The 19,208-nt window shown below is 39.2% G+C and overlaps 3 protein-coding genes and 1 pseudogene across 4 annotated transcripts in view; 2 read left to right on the plus strand and 2 right to left on the minus strand.

The window, feature by feature from the left end:
* Positions 1–2,760, minus strand: part of LOC111338253 (lipopolysaccharide-responsive and beige-like anchor protein) — a 47,771-nt gene extending 45,011 nt beyond the window's left edge. The window contains exons 1-2 of the mRNA XM_022944697.2: positions 2,502–2,760; positions 2,107–2,211 (exon numbers count right to left, since the gene is read on the minus strand). Coding sequence (XP_022800432.2) covers positions 2,107–2,211; positions 2,502–2,729 — 333 coding nt within the window. The 5' untranslated portion in view covers positions 2,730–2,760. The remainder of the gene's footprint in view (positions 1–2,106; positions 2,212–2,501) is intronic.
* A 33-nt stretch (positions 2,761–2,793) lies between these two features.
* On the plus strand, positions 2,794–10,026 carry LOC111338261 (uncharacterized). Its single transcript, XM_022944707.2, has 7 exons — positions 2,794–2,990; positions 3,976–4,290; positions 5,505–5,763; positions 6,475–6,595; positions 7,329–7,440; positions 8,603–8,638; positions 8,761–10,026. Exons 1-7 carry the CDS (start codon positions 2,970–2,972, stop codon positions 9,556–9,558), a joined length of 1,662 nt encoding a protein of 553 aa, XP_022800442.2. The 5' UTR covers positions 2,794–2,969; the 3' UTR covers positions 9,559–10,026.
* Positions 10,027–10,862: 836 nt separating this feature from the next.
* Positions 10,863–12,251, plus strand: LOC148724193 (uncharacterized; annotated as a pseudogene).
* A 463-nt stretch (positions 12,252–12,714) lies between these two features.
* Positions 12,715–19,208, minus strand: part of LOC111338669 (kinesin-like protein KIF13A) — a 14,436-nt gene continuing 7,942 nt past the window's right edge. For both annotated transcript variants that reach the window (XM_088733219.1, XM_088733218.1), the window contains 12 exons: positions 19,155–19,208; positions 18,519–18,635; positions 18,274–18,378; positions 17,799–17,888; positions 17,472–17,568; positions 16,941–17,083; positions 16,158–16,217; positions 15,779–15,880; positions 15,292–15,393; positions 14,610–14,714; positions 14,039–14,189; positions 12,715–13,650 (listed from right to left, as the gene is read on the minus strand). The exon at positions 19,155–19,208 is cut by the window's right edge and continues 29 nt beyond it. In XM_088733219.1, the coding sequence (XP_088589345.1) occupies positions 13,604–13,650; positions 14,039–14,189; positions 14,610–14,714; positions 15,292–15,393; positions 15,779–15,880; positions 16,158–16,217; positions 16,941–17,083; positions 17,472–17,568; positions 17,799–17,888; positions 18,274–18,378; positions 18,519–18,635; positions 19,155–19,208 (1,173 nt within the window). In that variant the 3' untranslated portion in view covers positions 12,715–13,603. The remainder of the gene's footprint in view (positions 13,651–14,038; positions 14,190–14,609; positions 14,715–15,291; positions 15,394–15,778; positions 15,881–16,157; positions 16,218–16,940; positions 17,084–17,471; positions 17,569–17,798; positions 17,889–18,273; positions 18,379–18,518; positions 18,636–19,154) is intronic.

Raw genomic sequence — 19,208 nt, forward strand, 5'->3', positions numbered from 1 at the left:
ACCCTTGTTACAATGCCCCCAGACCTCGCTGCAGTAATTAAAGTACGGTTAAACTAAGACATTGAAAATGGACTCAAGCGTGGTTCGATTAACAAAAGGCCTACAACGCTTAATTGCTCCAATGCCCGATGCGATTTTCTTGGCTATTTTTTCAATGTGCATATTCCATGAAAGGTTTTCATCTATATGCACACCCAGAGATTTAACTGAGCTAACTTGTTTAATTATGTCACCACCTATGATTAGTTTAGGGGAAGTATCGTAGGTACCTATCCTTTGCTGCGATCCAATTAACATGAATTCAGTTTCAGATGAATTTAGAGTCAATTTGTTTGCAGTGAGCCATGTGTTAACATTGGATAGGTCGTGATTCATAACATCGTTGATCATTTCTATGTTGTTACTGGCAAAGGTCAGGTGAGTATCGTCGGCATACATATGTGCAACTGAATTAGACAGGCAATTAGGAAGATCATTTATGTATAGAACAAAAAGCAAAGGTCCTAGAATTGTTCCTTGCGGAATTCCACAAGTGAGAACTTGACTAATTGAGAGCGAACCATTTATGAAACATTGTTGATTGCAATTATCTAGGTATGACCTAAACCATTCATAAGCGATACCGCGGATACCATATTCTGTTCAAATTATTTCCTCAATGCATGATTTCCCTGTCCAATCTTTCCACTATAAAAATAAATTCTCTTGTGAAGTTAACGGAGGGAACTTTCTGAACTGATATTGAGACTTGAAGAAAGGAAATAGAAATAGGAAGTCTGGAAAACAACAAACAATGAAACATACTAAAAGCAAAAAGTACTATTGGAAAAATAAAAAACCACCTGACAAGTTTTTAACTCTACTGATATTAATATAAATTAAGATATTATATATTTCAATAAAAAAATAAAATAAAAAGATTAAAAATATATATGTATAAAAAGTAAAAAATAAAAAATAAAAAGTATATATACATATATATCTCCAAATCATTTAACTATAGAGAACTGATTTGCAATTGCCTCGTGCAGTATGCATACCAGTTGCACATTTCCTCATGGATCATTTATTGACAAGAATTTGGCTATACATTAAAACAAACCCCTTTAACTGACATGTTTGTCATGTTTCTCTATTCCTGTCAATCATTTAGTACAAATTATGTCAGTGTTTTGCAAAAAAATGAAATGGTGGTCACCTCAAGAAGTGAAACAGCTAAGAAAAAATAAATCTTTAACTTGAATCAACGGGAAGGAACCATTACTACGGTTAAATATATCTCAGGTTATATATATCTCAGGTTATATACCATGGTTATATATATATCTCAGATATCTAATAATTTAGAGTGTAGTCAGTTTGCATTGTCTCACATCTTGTTAAGCACTGGGAGGAGAATCAACCTATTTTTTTCATGTATCTTTAATTCATAAACATGGATGTCTCGCTTGAGAAGTAAACAATATTTTTCTATTTAACATGTACAAGCAGATGTCTAAATTGCTTTTGACTTCCCACAAAAAAAATATAAATTCTGAGGGAAATGTGATAAGACAAAAATCTAACTGACGCGAAGTAACAAAACAAACAGAGACTACTTTTTCAGTGGTAAATATTTGAAAATAAAGTCAAAACTGCCACACACACTTTTGTAAACAGTCTCACCCAGAATCAAAGCATAATTCATATACATAAATTAAAATAAAAAGCCATATTGTTTTCTTTTCCAAAGAGCAAACCTGTACTTCAGTGTTGAATGTACAGCATTTTATACACAAAAAATATTACTGATGGAAGTGGAATAAACAAAAACATCCCAATACAAAACTATCTCAAGGATGAGGTTAATTTAAAAAAAAAATATCATTCATCAATCGCAAAGCAAAGGAAATGGCACTTCAACAAAAAAATTAATTAATCTTTCGATCATTAACTGCTGACAAGAAAAGCACAATATTTTCTCTACCGTACGGTATCCTTGGAAATAAACAAAAAGCCACAGAAACAAATTAAGAAGAGCTCACGAATCGGATGAAAGAAAATGAAAATATTGAAAGACCGCAATCCTAGGGCGTTAAAGTGAAATTATAGAGTGCGAGTTCTTACCTTAAGTGAAATATTGCAGTGTTCCAAGAGCTCCAGTAATATTATCAAATCCGATGAATCTTCGATGGTAAATCGGGCTTCGAGGTCAAAAACTCCACCAACAAGCTAAAATGCGAGAAAAAAATTGTCATTAAAATCTGTTGTTTGATTGATCACTAACTGAAAACAAAATGACCGGTAATCAACATCACGCGCGCGGGTAAATATGCGGAAGAACACGATATTTGATTCTTTATCTAGGATGTAAATTTAATTTTTTCGTATTAAATTCGCGTTCAACCAACTTGGATCCCGACACAAAGCTTTGCACTTTTGGTGAAATTTAAATCTTTACACAGCAGTGCACAGTAAAATTAGTCCTCAAAGGATATTAAAATAAAAATATATTTCCTCACCGAATCAAAAACAGTGTCCACAACTCTCTTATAATCAGTTTGTTCCTCAGCTTGTGTGGCCAGATCGATCAGTCGTGAGAGCTTTGTACGAGCCGCGATGCTTACAGCATTTAGGGATCTTTCCTTTTCGTAGTTCTTTCTGTCTCCGCTTTCATTGTTCTTTTTCTGAACAAGGAGTTGATCCGTTTCAGAGCGGTTAGTTGGTGACAAGCCAGGTGAATCCGCCATGTTGGTTCATTCTTAGTGCAAATGCGCATGTTCGCTAAGATGGCCTCGTTTTCGTTATCAGCTGATCCTAGCGTCTTTTGTTGCCAAGCGTACGCGAAAGTCAAAGCGTGTTTGTACTCCATTTATTTCGCTGTTTTATTTCTACTGTTGGCCTTGATTCCTCTATAAATAGTCTTACTGGGTTTTCTGTCGTTGTTTGATGCATCTAGTTTGTTTTGGTAAGGATCTGACTTTTTTAAAATGCCCGCGCCGCGCTCGAAGGTAAGGAACTCATTATATGGTCAACTGCGCTCTTTGTTGTTGTTGAACATAAACTTTCCTCCGAACAGAAATTGTTTTAAGATCGCTCATTTTTCGCAATGATCTTTCGCGAGGTTATATCTATTGATTTAAAAGCATTAAGAACTTCAAGGTATGCTGTGTATGAACATTAAAACATGTTTACCATTTTCAATATATTTTAATTAATATTGTGTTATGACTAAACCTTCGACTTTTCCCACACAGTATGATCTTTCCCAAGGCCGAAAATAATTATTCTTGAATATCTTATGCGTAAAATCAATGTAGCGAACACTTTTTATTTCACCAATTAACGTCCTTGCAATTGGATTGTGTCCGGAGTGAAGTTTGACTTCGTAATTGGATTAATTTTCAACAGAAATTAAGCTAATTGGATAATTTTTAATAACGGTGACAGGAGAAATTTGCAAAGTTTATGTGAAGACTTGACAATTTTCATATCTAGTCTGAATGTGAACATTTGATGGGTAGTTATGCTGTTATTCCGGAGTTTTTTTTTTCTTTTGAAGAATAGAGATGACTGTGAAGGCAATTAAATTTTAATGTGTGCTCTTATGTCTTTCTGCTTGCTATCTAAGTTAAAAATAAAAAAAAGAAAACTTGTTTTCAAGCATTTAAGTTTCTGGCAATGAAGGAAATTTGTATAGTAGCAATTCTCTTCATTAGAAACTGCTTCATTAATGAACCCATGACTTTACTTTGTACTGTTACATAATACTGTGGCTGTTTTTCTTCTTGCATTGTACATTAATTAGGCATTACTATAACATTTTCAAGGACTCAAATGAAGAACTATAGCAACATTGATCCATGAAAGAATCTGTGTAATATATTGTTTTACGTGGACTGTATTTAAAGTTTGTTTGTTTGTTTGTCTGATTGGAAATCTTAACAAGACAATTTACCTTGACCTGGGCAAATCATATCTTAAAATCTCCTGCAGAGATATGAATCAGAGTACTTTTCACATTACAAGCAATTTGAGGCTAAACGTCCTGATACAGTTAAGGGTGAAGTAACAAGATCAGTGACCAAGAGCAACATGTACAGTAATGGTTCAACACCAAGGGCAGGCCTACAGTCCAGTAAGCTGGGTACTATTCATGAACCTCCACTTCAAAGAAAAAGAATTGTGCCATATGAAAAGAACCACAACATCTTCGCAACTTTTACTGTTAAAGAGCAGAATGATAGAGACTGGTTAAAGTCTGGTGGAGAATTGCACAGGTCCCGTTCATATAACAGACAGCACAAAGAGGTGAGTGTTAGATGCCCTTTCACTGAGGAGCAGCACATTGTAAAGGAAAAAAAAACAATTATTTGTGATGTAGAGACTCTTGTTTGAGACAAAACTAATACTCCCCCGTCCACATGTATCCGGATATTTTCGAAAACGGAGACTTTTTTCTCTGTATTCGAAAACATCCGCATCCACACGAACAGTATTTCAATTGTATTTGCCCGTCCACACGTAAACGCAAAAACATTACAAATATGCTAGACTTCACATAAGGAGCATGCACAGGCTACTACCGCATGCACCTTGTGATAAGAATAAAATGTAAATGCAGAAGCAGAGACCAATATAATGTAGATAAGTTTTTAGAGAGAGTAAGCCCTCAAAAATCAAAGAGTTTTCTGCCATCTTTGTTTGGGTTCTCCTCATGTGAGTTTCTCGACTTTGTTTTTGTAATTCAGGCCATTAAAATGCCAAATTCTTCCAAAAAGATATGTAATGAAATGCCAGAATCTTCCAAAAAGGCAAGTAAATCGAAAGGGAAAGGGAAGATGAACTTGTTCATGTGGTCAGACGATGAAGTTGACGTCATGGTATTCGAAAGCCTTCGTTTTCGACCGTCTACACGAATACAATAATTCTCGTCTTTAAAAATCTACAGTCTGGAGAACGTATTAAAAAATCTCCATATTTGTTGCCAAAAACACCGTTTACATGTGGACGAGAAGTGCAAATGGAGAAAAAAATATCTGTTTTCGAAAATATCTGGATACAGTTTCTCTTTGAGGTTGGTATAATGATGAATTGAGGTAAAAGTTTCTAAAGAAACTGTGGTGCTGCTTTGGTAGGGGACTAACAAGGTAATTTGGTTATATCAACTAAGTTTAAATTGTAAATTGGCCACCATCACAAGTTAAAAAGCTGATGTTTTGAGCATTAGTTCATCATCTTTCACTCTGATGTAGGGTTAACACTCAAAACATCAGCTTTTTAACTCGTTACAGTGGCCAATTTACGATTTCAACTTAGTTGATATGAGCAAATGATCGTGAATTGGCCAGATATCAGGAAATTTAAAGGAAATAACTGTCAGTAGATAAACCTTGATGAGAAAATATGAAAAAATATCGAAAGACCATTATTCCAAGAATAATTTCTATTATCTACCATCCACAATTTCAAAAATAATAATTTGCTTAATGTCAATTTTCAGTGGTATTCATTTTTATTTTCAGGAAAAAAGTACAAAGGCTGCAAGAAGTTCAGTATTAAACAGAAGTGAAACACCAATCCTTGCAGCTGAAAGAAAGATTTTTCATGATCAAGAGCAGCATGGAAACAGAAAGCAGCCAGTTTATGTGCCAGACAGAATCAACAGGAAAAGCACTTATAAACTGGATTATGTGGATTATGAGAAACAATCTAAGTCACCTAAAAAGAACAAACCCAGAAAACAGCAGAGTCCACCAAAGGTAGTGGGGGGAAAGAAAGGAGGTGAGAGATGACATGCTGTGCCCCTGATGGGTGAAAATAAAATTACATCATACCCGCTTATTGTGGGGTTTCTACATTTTTTACACATGCATCCATTGTCTTGAATGAAGTTAAATTTAAAAATCATTATCATAATGAAGATTTTATGAGTGGATTAATCCAAACATACATGCATAGACATCTATGCCTCATTGCAATATTTTTTCTATTGTTATTACCTGTAATTTTATCCTACACAAATAGGCCATTTTACAGTTGTGTACTTAGTTGCCAAGCCTTTGATTCAGAGTGAGGCTAAAGGTGACCTTGTTGTGATAGAGACCTGTATCCAGTTAGCATGATAACAAAGTGATTTACATTTGAAAGGCAGCAAGGTTTGTATCATAACAAGGTCACCCCTAGCCTCACTCTCATTCAAAGGTTTGGGATCTCTCATCCACCCCTCTATTGCTCCAGGGGGCAGGAAGATGAGAGACCCTGGGAACGAGGTTGGAGTTTTCCAATTTACGATACAACGCATACTCGTAATTGCAGGTCATTACTTGCAATGTAAACATCTTTTATTCAATCAAAGTCTGTAAACTCATTTGCTCTGGACACCATACAGTACAAAGAGCAATTACTTCTATGCTTCTGTGCTTCCATTCTTTCCAACGGTCAACCTTTGCCAATTTTACACGTGTCCGATGACACTTTTTCTTTTTTCCACAGATGTCAGCCCAGATCGCCTTCCACCTGCTGGGATCAGAAGAGCCACAAGTATTGGTGACACACGACTTTTAAGGCCTTCAGAAGATTGCCAGTACTTAAGGTCACCAGAGCGCCAACAAAAGTAATTTTATTTATTATACTTCCCAGCTGATGCCCTGCTGATGTGGTCACTCCACAGCTTGCGCACACCGTAATCCCCAATCAACACTTCAAGAGAGAAAACAGTCCAGAGGCTCGTTTCTCGAAAGTCTCGGTGGCTTAACGGGCCCGGAGCCATGTTTTAAAATCAAAATTTAAATTTGGCACCCAAACCAGTCTTTTTTGTTTCTCTAGCTGATAGTTTTATTGTATGATTTTCAAACCTTTTGAAATCCCCATCTTGAATGAAAACAGAACAGCTTTAGGGGTCCGTTAAGTTACCCAGGGTCCAGTTGTTTAAAGGGCGGATAACTAGCTATCCAACGGATAAGTGCGAACGAAACGTACTTCGCTATCCATCGGGTAAGGATTTATCCATTGATTAGCGTTCTCCACTCTTCACACAACCGAGGCCAGATCTGAAGCAACCTCCTTCAATGCAAATCCTGTGCATCCACATTTTTTCTTCAAAATTGTAGAGGTACTGGTTCTGATCAGTAGGTAACGATTTTAGTCGTTTACTCTCACTAGCAAGGACACCGTAGATTTAGATTCATTGATTTTTTTTTTTTCAATTGAGTGTTTTACGAGTAGAGTCTTTACTTAGAATGTTTTTGTTCAGAACTTGTTGTTATCACGTTTTTTGCTGTATAATTGTTCATGTCCTCATGAAAGATGACCGCTCCTTTTTCACGCGCTCTATTTTCTGTTTCAAGAGTTTTTGATTCAGAGTATTCAAGCCGTTTTGTTCAGCCAACAAAGTTCAAATACGTAGATGGATTATGGATAGAAACTCCCATCAGCACGGAGGCAACTCATAACGTAAAGGTAAGTGAAAGACTGGTACGAGTGAATGGACTTCTTAGATATCATTGCCTGAGGTACTTTAAGCAGTAAAGCCAGGAGGGTGCCTCATTTGAGAGGCGTAAAACTAAAAGCAAACTTATCTCGTAGCTAATTAGAAAAAGAGAGAGCAAAATTGAGTTCGATGTAGACGCAACAGCCTTCCCCGGATTTCAGGGGGGTTTCCTTGAGAACTGAATTAACTAAGTCGAACTCAGGGGCGAGAAAATGTGGATTTCTACGCTGTCATTAGATTTAAAGAGGGTACCCTGAGTTTCTAAAGAAACTGAAGACGGGCTTACTCTCGAAACGTCACCTTTTTAGTGGGGCTCCCACGCGCGCGTGGGACAGAGCCCCATACCCATGGAATATGGTCAACCTCTTTTCGTTTGGTTGTCACGTGACTGACCGAGCGTACGTTCGTACGTGCCTTCAGATTGCACGGGTAGGGTAGGGGAGACCATCAAAACGAAGGGAGGGGTATCTCAGGCGAGTCTTGGCAAATGCACATCTTTTATGTTATCATTAATATTACGAACTTGGGAGCTCCACTTTTAGGCTTAGCTAAATCTATATATTAACTCTTTACAGTGGCCAATTTACTTTATCAACTCAGTTGATAAAACCAAAATTACCTTGTTACCCCCACTGACGCAGCACCACAGTTTCTTTAGAAACTTACCACCTTTTATTTATTTTTTTTTTCGCTCTGACGAAGGGCTAACGCTCGAAAGGTCAGCTTTTTAACTCTATACGATGGCCAATCTACAATTTTAACTCAGTTGATAAAACCAAATTGTCATTAGAGCTTATTTGGAATCTGATTGGTCGAAAGGAGTACGCGTATTGCGCTTATTGCCCGTCATACTGCGGGTTGACTGGGACAAAAACCTATCTTGGAGTATGGTCGTTTTAATTTCCAATTCCTCTGAAATGAAAAACGAAACTGTAACAGTGATCGAAGTAATCTTACTCTTGTCCCTCCTCGTTCTTCCCGCGGCTGATGCGACTGTAGACCATACAGTGGATTTTTAGAGGCTCTAGTTTCTACAAACTCTGAGCCGGGGATCAACAGACCTTTCAGTCTAATTGAGAACTCAATTTCTTAGAATTGAGTGTTGTTCTTAATTATTATTTTTTTTTCTAGGATAAACAGAAGGATACGCCAGATTGGTTTAATCAGGTGATTTTCCTTTGACCAGCTGTTCATTTGGTTACCTTTTTCTAATGATTCACAGCTAATCTTAAGATCTTACGTTCCATGTAGTTTGTTTCCAGAGTCTGATCAAGTATTCCATTTTTCAGGTTCTTCATCGTCGTAATGAGGCCTATGGTTACGCGCACAATGCGCGAGGAACGCATTTCTCTCGCGAGAGCCTTGATGAAATCAACAGAGAGCAGCAGGTAGAACGCGCAGGTTCTCTTTCCTCAGCTGAGGAAAGGAGCAGAAATGATGCAACACACCCACGATCCAGAGCAAGAAGCATGTCGCCACCACGAAGACGCGAAGCGTGGGCCGAAGAACGTTCTCGCTCTCCGACAGATTCCGAAGACAGGCGAGCGGGCTCAGGAACGGACGCAACATCTGATGATGGGACCGACATGGTTCTTGAGCGAGGTCGATCTCCGACTCCAGAACTTCGAGATACCCGAACTGCTCGACGGCACCACCTCGATGTTACGACTAATATCTTGAACGACAGCTTTGAGAAGTCTGTATCGCTTTCGCGGAAAACGAAACCTCCTTCACAGGGCGACAACAAGCCCGGCCGGAATGGCTTTAGCACACCTCCTAGAGAGGTGAGGACAGCACGCTCCCCCAAGGAAGAGAAGGAAGCTCGTCCTGTCAGCCCGGCCGCCTCGAGTGTGGGTTTGGGAGCTGATGCAAGGTCCTTCACACCCATCCGCAAGGTAGAAATATCCCCGCCTGATCCCCGTCATGTCAGTCCACCGGCTAGCGTCGGGGGTAGTGAGAGGGGAAGAGATGATGACGTGTTGTCTGTGTCTGCGATGTCGAGTCGTGCGTCAACCGCATCGGAGACACTTGAACGAGCCAGGAAACGGCGAGACGAGTTTTGGAAACGAGAAAATGGGCCAAGATAGGAAGATACACCGAAAACTGAAAACGATAGAAGTACAAATGCCTAGTTTTGATACATGTCTAAGTAGAGTAACTCCTTTGTCCACTAAAATTTCATTTAAATCTGTGAAAGCAGTTTTTTACCAGTTAATTCTTAGAAAATCGTTTCTTAATGAATCGCACCCAAATAATAAGATCACATCTGTCTTGGTAAAAACACGTGAATTACTTTTTATAGCACTTCTTGTAGTCGAAAGTGCTTCCCCCAGTGTTTTTTTTTATACGTGGTTTCAAACGATAGGTTTTTTTAATTATAAGCTTTAAGTAAAAAAAAATTGTAAATGATTAAAAAACAACGTGATTCTCTGTCTATCTGTTTTGCACCAGAGCGTGAAGTGTAAACATATTTTCAATGATTGTCATCCACTGTCCACTGTTTTTGTCAGTGGAGACGCGTGATGAGGATTAAAGGCCGAAAGTGGGAAACACAATGTAAGTGTGGTTGTTTGACGATTGACAAAACGGGAAGTTAATGAAGTGTTGTGCGCCTTAGTTGAATTCAGACAAACTAAAATGAAATGCACGGATAACAAAATTCCGCTTTGTCGTTGGACGTGATCTGTTTAAACAAAGCATTAAACTAATTAAATACAACTTCGAGAGATTTCTTCCTTAGACGATGGATTTCAAAACAAAAGGAGATTACCTCTTCTGCTTTAATTAAATATCGATTCTTTGCGATTAGCTTGCTAAACACTGAACTTGAAAAGCATAGAAAGACATCCAAACCACTCGCGTGAATTGAGAGAAAAGGGAACAACGCAGGAGATGAGTTTCCTGTTACTATAAAAAAAAAAAAAACTGGATCGTGGCATTAACACAATATCGACATGAAGTTAACTTCCCGCAGCTTACCGAAGCTCTATCCAGTGAAGGAGACGACTAGACGCAAACAATTGTTGACCAAACATAATGCAGGTAGAATAACATAATCAACACGGTCTTGAGTTAATTCAGTTCGTTTGTAAGAAGTCAAATTCTAAAATGCTTATCAGGTATGCAGCGCGCATGGAAATCCTTAACCTGTAGTGGGAGTCAATGCACAGAATGCAAAGTGCTTACGCAGTACCTCTCTCGGTAAACTGGTCCAGGATCCGGACATCCACTTTGAATACACTTCATGACCAAAATTGTGTGAAATTTTATTAGATGGAGCCGGTCAAATCGAAAAACTTCCGACGATCTCGATCTCTCTTCAACCCTCGACTGAGCAACCCTCGAATGGAGTAAACAGAAACACTGACATTCACAAAGGTAATCAACTTTACGATGAAGCTATAAACTTTTTAAAAATGCAAATTTCAACACGGCTAGAGTGCAGAACTAAAATTTCAGTAATGCACTTTTTAACATTTCCTTTAGACACAGCTGGAAACAGTGCAGCTTGTACTTTTCCTCAACCGCCATCAGTTGCAGCTATGACAACAACATTTCGAGAAAGTTATCAAGGATTGTACGCTCCTCCTGCTCCAAGCACGAGCTACGTGGAGCTCCAGTTTCATGCCCTACCCCTCTCCCCCTTCGTTCTCCATCCCTGGCGAACTCTAACGCACTGCAGTTTAATCTTTCTTTGCGTCGTTGTAAATTGGGAACGATGAGTCCCATTTCCTTAGTTAAATGCAGCTTCCTCCCTCAAACTTAACCCTTGAACTCCCAAGATCTAGCTGGCTGTGAATTCTCCCCTGGAGATCTGGCTGCAGCACATTTCCTTGTAAATTAGTTACGACTCATGAAGCTGCTGCAGTTATGTTATAAATACCTTTTAGACGCAAGGAAGTTTTTCCAGGTCCGCATAAAGTTGGTCCATCGTCATACAGTGTCGATTTCTGCCGCAAACCACTGAGGAAGGGCACGCCACCTAAAGTACGAGAAGGAAATATCCATAATTCGTATCCTGGCAATGTTCTCTACCCTTATAAACTTAATTCCCGAGGAGGTGAGAGAAACGCACTCAACATATAGAGAGATATTATTCTACATAAGTGTTAACGTACATGCGCACTTGAAAAGGTCGATCATTCAAGTAATGTCACAAGCTACTCGTTTTTTCGTACGCTGCGGGAGTGGGGGAGGGAATCCAAAATCCCTAGAATGCAGTGTACTCTGCACGAGCAGGAGTCGGGGGGGAGGGGTTGGGTGTACTATTAGCACGTGATGATGAATGGAGTGGGTTTTCTTTAAGTAATATTTCTTGACAATGAAGTTCGAGAAACATAACAAGTTCATTCCTTAGCAAGTTTCGCGTCCAAAAACTATCAAGCCAACGTATGTATTTACACGAAAATTGTCAACTGAAGTGTTAATCAGGTTCTCAATGAGACGATGGGTTTAACTGCAAATGGTTAGTATCATTCCATTGTCGTCACCCGGCAGAAATGTTTTTTACAGTTAACATTTTGTACGACTATCGGTTAAAAAATTTGTCAGTTTTTACGCCTAACGGCTTCACGTTTTGGCCGTTGTGCGGATATCGGTTCACCTCATTGAGACCCTCTTAAAATGGTTTACGGGCAAAAAGCCTACTCCAAAAAAAGTTTTACCTCTTGAAATCCACCTTGACTAATTTTCTTTGCTAAGGAGGTGTATTTGTCGAGGAAACTTTTTTTTTGCTTTTTTTTTCTAGCTTAACTTTATCGCATACATAAGCATTATTTGATAATGTTTCGCAGATAACCACTGTATGGAAAGGCTGGTTAGGAAGATGTATCGAACCTCATATCAATTGGATTTTCGGCGATAAGTTCCTATTTTCACAAACCTTTCTTTTCCCCGCGCAAAAATACCACCTACCCTTTCTTGAGAGAGACTGTTTGTTGGACATTTAAAAGTAGAAATTCAATAAAAGAGTGAAACACAATCTTACCGGACTTTATATTATAATTAGCCAGCGTCAGCAACATTTTAAGTCTGAGTAATTCGAAGCAAAAGAGAGGACCAGAGGAGAACTAGCTTACTCTCCTTCTTCCTTCGCACGCAGTGAGAGTGTATGCTTATCTAGTTAGTCATTGATTTCTTCATCGATTATTTTTTATTTTGCCTCACTGCGTCACAATGCCGGACAGCATGAAAGAGAATAAAGAAATCTGGTTCCTATGTCAAACAGAACATGACACAACGCATTTAGGACAAAATAAATTTTATTTTTACATTGCACGCACAGATTCTTACGCATAAACATTACAACTAACAAACGGAGTCGGGAGCTTTGACAGAACTTGATTCTATACACCAATTAATTAAAGTTGCGGACTTAAGCTATCTGAAAATGATATAAACCAAGTTCAGTCACAAAAGATCAAATGAACGACAGGTAAACTGACAACCTCGTTCCCAGGGTCTCTCGCCTTCCCGCCTCTCTCTCGCTTCAGGGAGCATGAAGATGTCAGTCCTTGGGAACGAGGCTGGTAAACTAAACCACTGACGAGGCGATTAACGAAAACTATCAACCAAGTCACTATTATAATCTAAAAGGTCAATTGCCATTACACTTCTTTGGATGGAAAAGTCTTTCATCAGTTTAAATGGAACCAAGATATGAGAGACTGGCTCGCCAAGTATCAAATTCATTCCGGAAAAAAATCACGGACCATTGATTGCTATATTTCAAACGAACTTACATTAAAAGACAGACCCTTTGGGTGCAAGATTACTCCTTCGCTGATGAACTGGGGGGAGGTGGGGGCGGGCACACTATTAAAGGTTGGCGCGAGCATGCGTCATCCCTCAACTGCGTCTATTTCGCGTCCGCCTTTCATTCACCCAGGAGCTAGGGAAACCTTACCATATCACCCGTCCTGCGGGAAAATAAAGCTTATTTAATAGCATTTTACCGTCAGGGGCATAAATAAGCCGCGACTATCGATAGGTGCAAATAAATAAAATAAAACTATTCACAAATAAGATTGTCAAGAAGTAAAAAAAGTTTAAATCAACAAAAAATTTACAGTTCACTTAATGGATGAAAGAAAAACTCCTTCAGCTGGAAGTCCATTAAAAATATGCGTGTGTTTAATCAGCTCCCCCTAGTGACACTTGGTCCTTCAGCTCAGCCATTTCTATAGAGGAGAAAATAAGAAAGCAAACGAATTAAAAAGAGAAATAAAAAACTCTCAAAAACCATTGACAACTCAATGTCCAAACAGAAAACTGCCTGCTGTTTTGTTTTGCCTGAAGCGCGGGAAAACGCGTGTGACTATTAGTTGAGAGGATGGCGCGAGTTTTGGACCAATCACAGAGCGAAGCAACCAAAACCGAAGAGTCCCGGATTACTTTTGACGCTTAATTGGAGACGATTGCTCTACCGATCAGAAAAAAAAAAGTTAAAATGACCGTAAGTTCTAACCACCGCAAATCATTACCTAAACGCTCAATAATTCGCTGCAACATTTACGACCTTCTCTGCAAATACGTCACTTGCGAGTCGCAATGTGATTGTTTCATTACCTTGTTTCAGCACCTGATTCTCGTGCATGAGTTCCTGATTTCTTGTGGATAGGAACACAGCATCTTGTATCGCCTCTTCTAGAAGCGTCCGGTAGCGCTGTTCAATGGCTGCTTTCTGATCCTCGAACACTTCTCGGTAGTTACGAAACGTCTGAACAAAATTGCAAAAAAAAAAATGTCTTAATGTTACACTTCCTTATTACCTCAGCGGGCAGTTATTGTTGCAAGAAGCAAGTTAACACGTTACAAATCATATTCATATGCCTTCCTTCCCCACCCCCTCCCCGCCAGCTTCTTTGCGCATGGAGGGGGGATATTATATCTCTTCGAGTCTAGAAATTTTAACCTTCAATTGGCAAGTCCCTCTTTTCTTGCTAGTCTATCGCGCGAATGCAAACAAAAATGGCACGCGTGAAAACTTGAAGGTGGCATCGTACACCTCGCTACCAGTTTTTGTATAGTCTTGCTTTATATAACAAGGGAATGTACTGTCCTTTACTCTACCATTTGTAAGAAGCCACCCACATTCCCTCTTTTTCCAGTCATTTTCTTCACTCTCCCCAATATTCACCTGGAAATGTTGAAGCTGTTGAATTTCCAGTTCTTCCTTATGCCTTTTGTAAGCTTCCTCCAAGTCTGCCTTTAACCGCTTTTTCTCTTCTGTTACTGATTCAATCTGTATAAAATGAAAAACATCACCACATAGTTCATACACGAAGCTACAGTTCCGCTGCTCTCTCGAATTTGGTCTAGGTTCGACCATTCATATGAAAATGAGCTTAATTTGCATGCGAAGGGAAGCATCAAATCGGCCTATGAAAGGATGAGCATCAGGACTCGCAGTTTGAAAAAGGGGCCAAAGGTAAAACGGAAAGTAATCCAGGATTGCTTTGAGTTCGCTTTCTCTGTGATTGGTCCGAAAAGTCACGCCATCTTCTCAACCAATCAAATTCAAGAGTAAAACCAACCCCGCCTTAAACACACGCGTTTTCCCGCGCTTCAGGCAGTTTGCTTGTTGTTACTGTGGGTTCTCATCGGCTTTACAACACTTAATCGAAGTGCACTCAACACGAATTCTTCAATCGATAATACCACAGTTGAACCTCCAAATGGGTGCGACAGGTAGGGCAAACTTCTTACCCTGCCTTTCGCACCCATTGGGTGGTCGGCCTGTGACAATACAGATTGCAAATCGTCCGGTTTTTATTTTTAATCACAACAAGTCTTTTTATATCCACGAAGATCTTGCTTACCTGCAATGACATAACAGTCCGTTCGGCTTTCAACTCCACCAGCTCCATTTCTAGCTTGATGGACTGATCAGTGCTGTACTGTACACCCTCTGCAGCCTTCAGCTGAGACAAAGAGACGATGTGGTATAATAGCTTGTTAGTACGTGAACGTGCGGTCCCTTTGTTAAAATGTTGAAACACAAACAAGTGGTATCCGTGCAACCTCGTTACTAGGGCCTTTTCCCACCCTACCCCCAAGGGAAAAGGCCCTGGGAACGAGGTTGGTGTCAGTGTCTTAAATCCTACAATTTTGATGGGAAAAAAATTATCTAGATAAAAGGGTATTAATATTTTTGGAAAATTTTGAGCAAGTCCTCCCACCGAGTTTGACGTCATGTCGTTCGCGGAAACAGTAGGCTCATTCAATCTTCAAAACGTTGAGTCGACGGAAAATCGTCCGATTTGGGAATTAATATTTCCGCATTTTACTGATCTATTTAATCCTTACCTGCAATTCAGCCTTTTCCTGCTCCACCTCCATCTTAACCCGGTCCACCTCGTCTGCCAATGTGAGAGCATTCTCTTTCTCGTGTTTCTCGCGGCGTTCGGTCTGAAAAAAAATTAATAAATAGAAAAAAAAATTAATAAGAATATTGATAAATTTCAAAAAGTAGATTCAGGATGATCAATATTTGAACAATGAGGCGATACAACAAAGCGGGGAACACATATATGAAACTTTTCTTTCACATAAGTTTGAATTGAAACTTTCAATGAATGATAAAGAACCATTCTTGCGGGTGATAAGCAGTGACCATCTGTAAAAAGGTCTGACTGAGTGATTGCTGTTGATAAGCAGTCTAGACTAGAAATTACTTCACACATACCTCAATCCGGTACCGCAATTCTGCGTTTCCTTTTAAAAATGTAGTTTGTGACTTGGCTTCCTGTTAAAATTCCAACGAAACATAATTTCGTTTCCTGAGTATTGTGACTGTTTCATTATAAACTTCACCGGAAGAGGAACAAAATGTAATCTGTTTTGTGGTTATTTTGCATTAAGTTTTACAAAAGAGGCAATTAAAATGAAGACCACCTCCTTGATAGTTCGTGAAGTGTGGTGGTCCTTCGACTTGAAAAACAGTGCGCGTTTCAGAAATGTCTAGTTTTTTTGTTGTTGTTGTTCCCACGTGTGCTGTTCCCTTCCCTTTTCGACCTAAACATACAAACGGTTCACGATAGGAGACTATTTGTTTTACACTTTATTCAATTATAAGGCACTTTTTTCCTCTAGAACTAACCCAGCTACAAAGCCCAGCTCATTTGGTCATCGTTTCTGGCATATAAAGCAAACTTGAATCGTAGATAAAACTCCCAGTCCGAGACGGACATAATGTTTTCCTTCAGCCACAATGTAGTCTACAATTCCCATCGTACTTAACAGAACGCAGAACGCTAGTCACATATAAACCTAAAAATGACCTGATTCCCCGATAGCCCCGATGTGTTCTTTGTATCTCAAATGATAAAGCATGCGACCACCAATTCCGAAGGTCTGTGGTTCGAAGCTCCGTGAACTGCTCATAATTTTCTTCTACTTTCCAAGTAAAAATACTAGACATCTTTACTTATCTTTATTTATCACACGGTTTAAAAGAAGATCAGCTGACCTCTTTTTCGGCTTTCTGCTTCTCCTGCACTTCTTTCAACTGGTGTTTAATCTTCTTCAACTCGTCATTCTCACTCTTGAGTTTTTCCTTCAATTCGTGAATGGAAGCCACTCTGGACTTGTTTTCATCCTCGCTGCTTTTACCTTAAAATCCCAAAACGACTCAACAAGTTACCTTCATTACTCGATTTTCAGGGTTTTAAAACCGAAAACTTTTGCCTAAACCCGTAACCCCTTTTCAAGATGTCACGCAACGTTACGTTGACATCCCGGAACGGCTATGAAGCCAGTGCACCCATACAAACGACAAAATCGGTAACTTGAAAACCCTCCACGGTAAGAAAAGCTTTTGGAGCATTTTAATCGCTTTTGCAACCTACAAGAGACGTCAAGCCCGTGAATTCATCGACGAATAAGAAGGGCGTGGTCTTCTATCTGTTGACTTCAGACGAGGCTTAGCCTGTTACAAGTACAACTCGAGATATTTCTTCAGATAGTGGAAATGTAACTTTCTTTTGTTTTGTTTTCTTACCAGTTTCTGCCATCTTGGAGTAGTCAACAATCTTCGCTTGCAATTCATCTTTGAGTTCGTCCACAAGTTTTCGCTTTTCCTTAAACTCAGCCGTTAACTACAAAAAAAAAAAAAATTTTAAAAATTGAAAAAGGATTCATTGCACAACGTCTGTGAGATCCATATCAATAATGATTTTACAACAACGCGATTAGTTTTAAATAGCTTGATTACCCAAAACTTGAAGGGAATTGTTAGAAAAGTGAGAACATTGGCAGGAAAAGGGGTTCAGCTTACTACTTTGCCATATGATAAAGGTTTACTCTGATAATTCATGACGCAACAAACCTGATCTTTTTCCTTCTGTAGCGCCATCAGTTTTTCTTGAACCTCTTTGTTATCCCGTTTTGTACTGTCCATAACCCAGTCCAAGATGCCCTGAGGACAAAATCAACAAAGGCTGCCTCAAAATCCTTCACAGCGCCACATGTGAGAGACATGACAGGTGGAATGTTACATTACAGTTCGCAAGTTTAAAAATTGTTTGTTTGTTTTAATAGCACCACGCTCGCCTTTGCTTGCGTTTTCAGAATACTTAGCTGCTCTAAATTGCGGTAAAAAATTTCTCAAAAGATAACAAAAAACATTCAGAGCATGAAATCAATGTTACCAAATGCAATTCTAGGTCGGGAATGACCTGTCAAGCAAAGCGAAATTACTCTTTTTTCAGTTAAACAGCCTTAAAAAATGGCTACATCATCCCAAATTCAAAGTTTTTTCTTTAAGTAGGAAACCAGTAGACTCTTCTCGAGTCAAATCGCACCTTATTTGCCAACGTTATTCGTCGCTCTTCATCGTCGAGCTCGGATAACCTTTCTCGTTCCTCCCAAGTTTGCCGTTTAGCCGTCTGTAAATCCTTTATGAGCTCCTAGAGAAAAAGACGCAAACAAAGTTTGTCAGTACAAGTTTTCTCCATCTGTCAACTTGAAGCAAACAGCAAAATATAAACACGATAATAAATTTCAGGCTCAGATATTTTCACTGAACTTTCAAAATGTAAACGCATACCTCCATCTGTAATACGTCGTCCTTGTTTGCTGCTCCTGTTCTGCCAGAGGTCGCCAGTTTCTCTCGCAAACGAGCTATCTCATCTCTAAGGTCTTGGATAATTTTGGTGTTCTCTATCTGAAGTCCACAAAACAAGAAGTCAGTAAGGAAAAAAAGAGCGTTTCTTATTGGTTGTTGTGTTTAGTTGTGATAACTAACAACCAATCAGAACAAGGAAAAATCAAGCGCTTTTCAATCGAGCGCCGAAAAGCCCAAACCCAAAGTAATGACAACAGCCAATCAGAATAAAGGAAAATATGGCAAAGAGCTAATGAGAGCTCACAGACAAAAACAGGCCAAGTGCCTGAAGCGCGGGAAATCGCGATTGGACAAGACGTGATTGATTTTAGATTTTGTCTGATTGGTCGAGAGGATGGCGCGCGTTTATTTGACCAATCCCAGAGTGAAGTAAAGCAAACCAATAAAATCCCAGACAACTTTCCACACTCAAATGGAAGAAGAGCGAATTAAGACACCTACTTAGGGCAGGAAAATGTAAGACAGTTAGTTGCAATCGGTACTAGCACTACATCTGATTTCTTGAGAGAGTGGCGCTAATTTCCTGGACCAGTCACAAAGTTATGGACCGGCAAATACCTCATTTTTCTTGACGGCATTGTCAACAAGCTTCGCTCTGTTTCCACACTGCAT

Source organism: Stylophora pistillata, chromosome 9 (genome assembly GCF_964205215.1).
Source record: "Stylophora pistillata chromosome 9, jaStyPist1.2, whole genome shotgun sequence".
In the NCBI taxonomy this organism is placed as follows: domain Eukaryota; kingdom Metazoa; phylum Cnidaria; class Anthozoa; order Scleractinia; family Pocilloporidae; genus Stylophora; species Stylophora pistillata.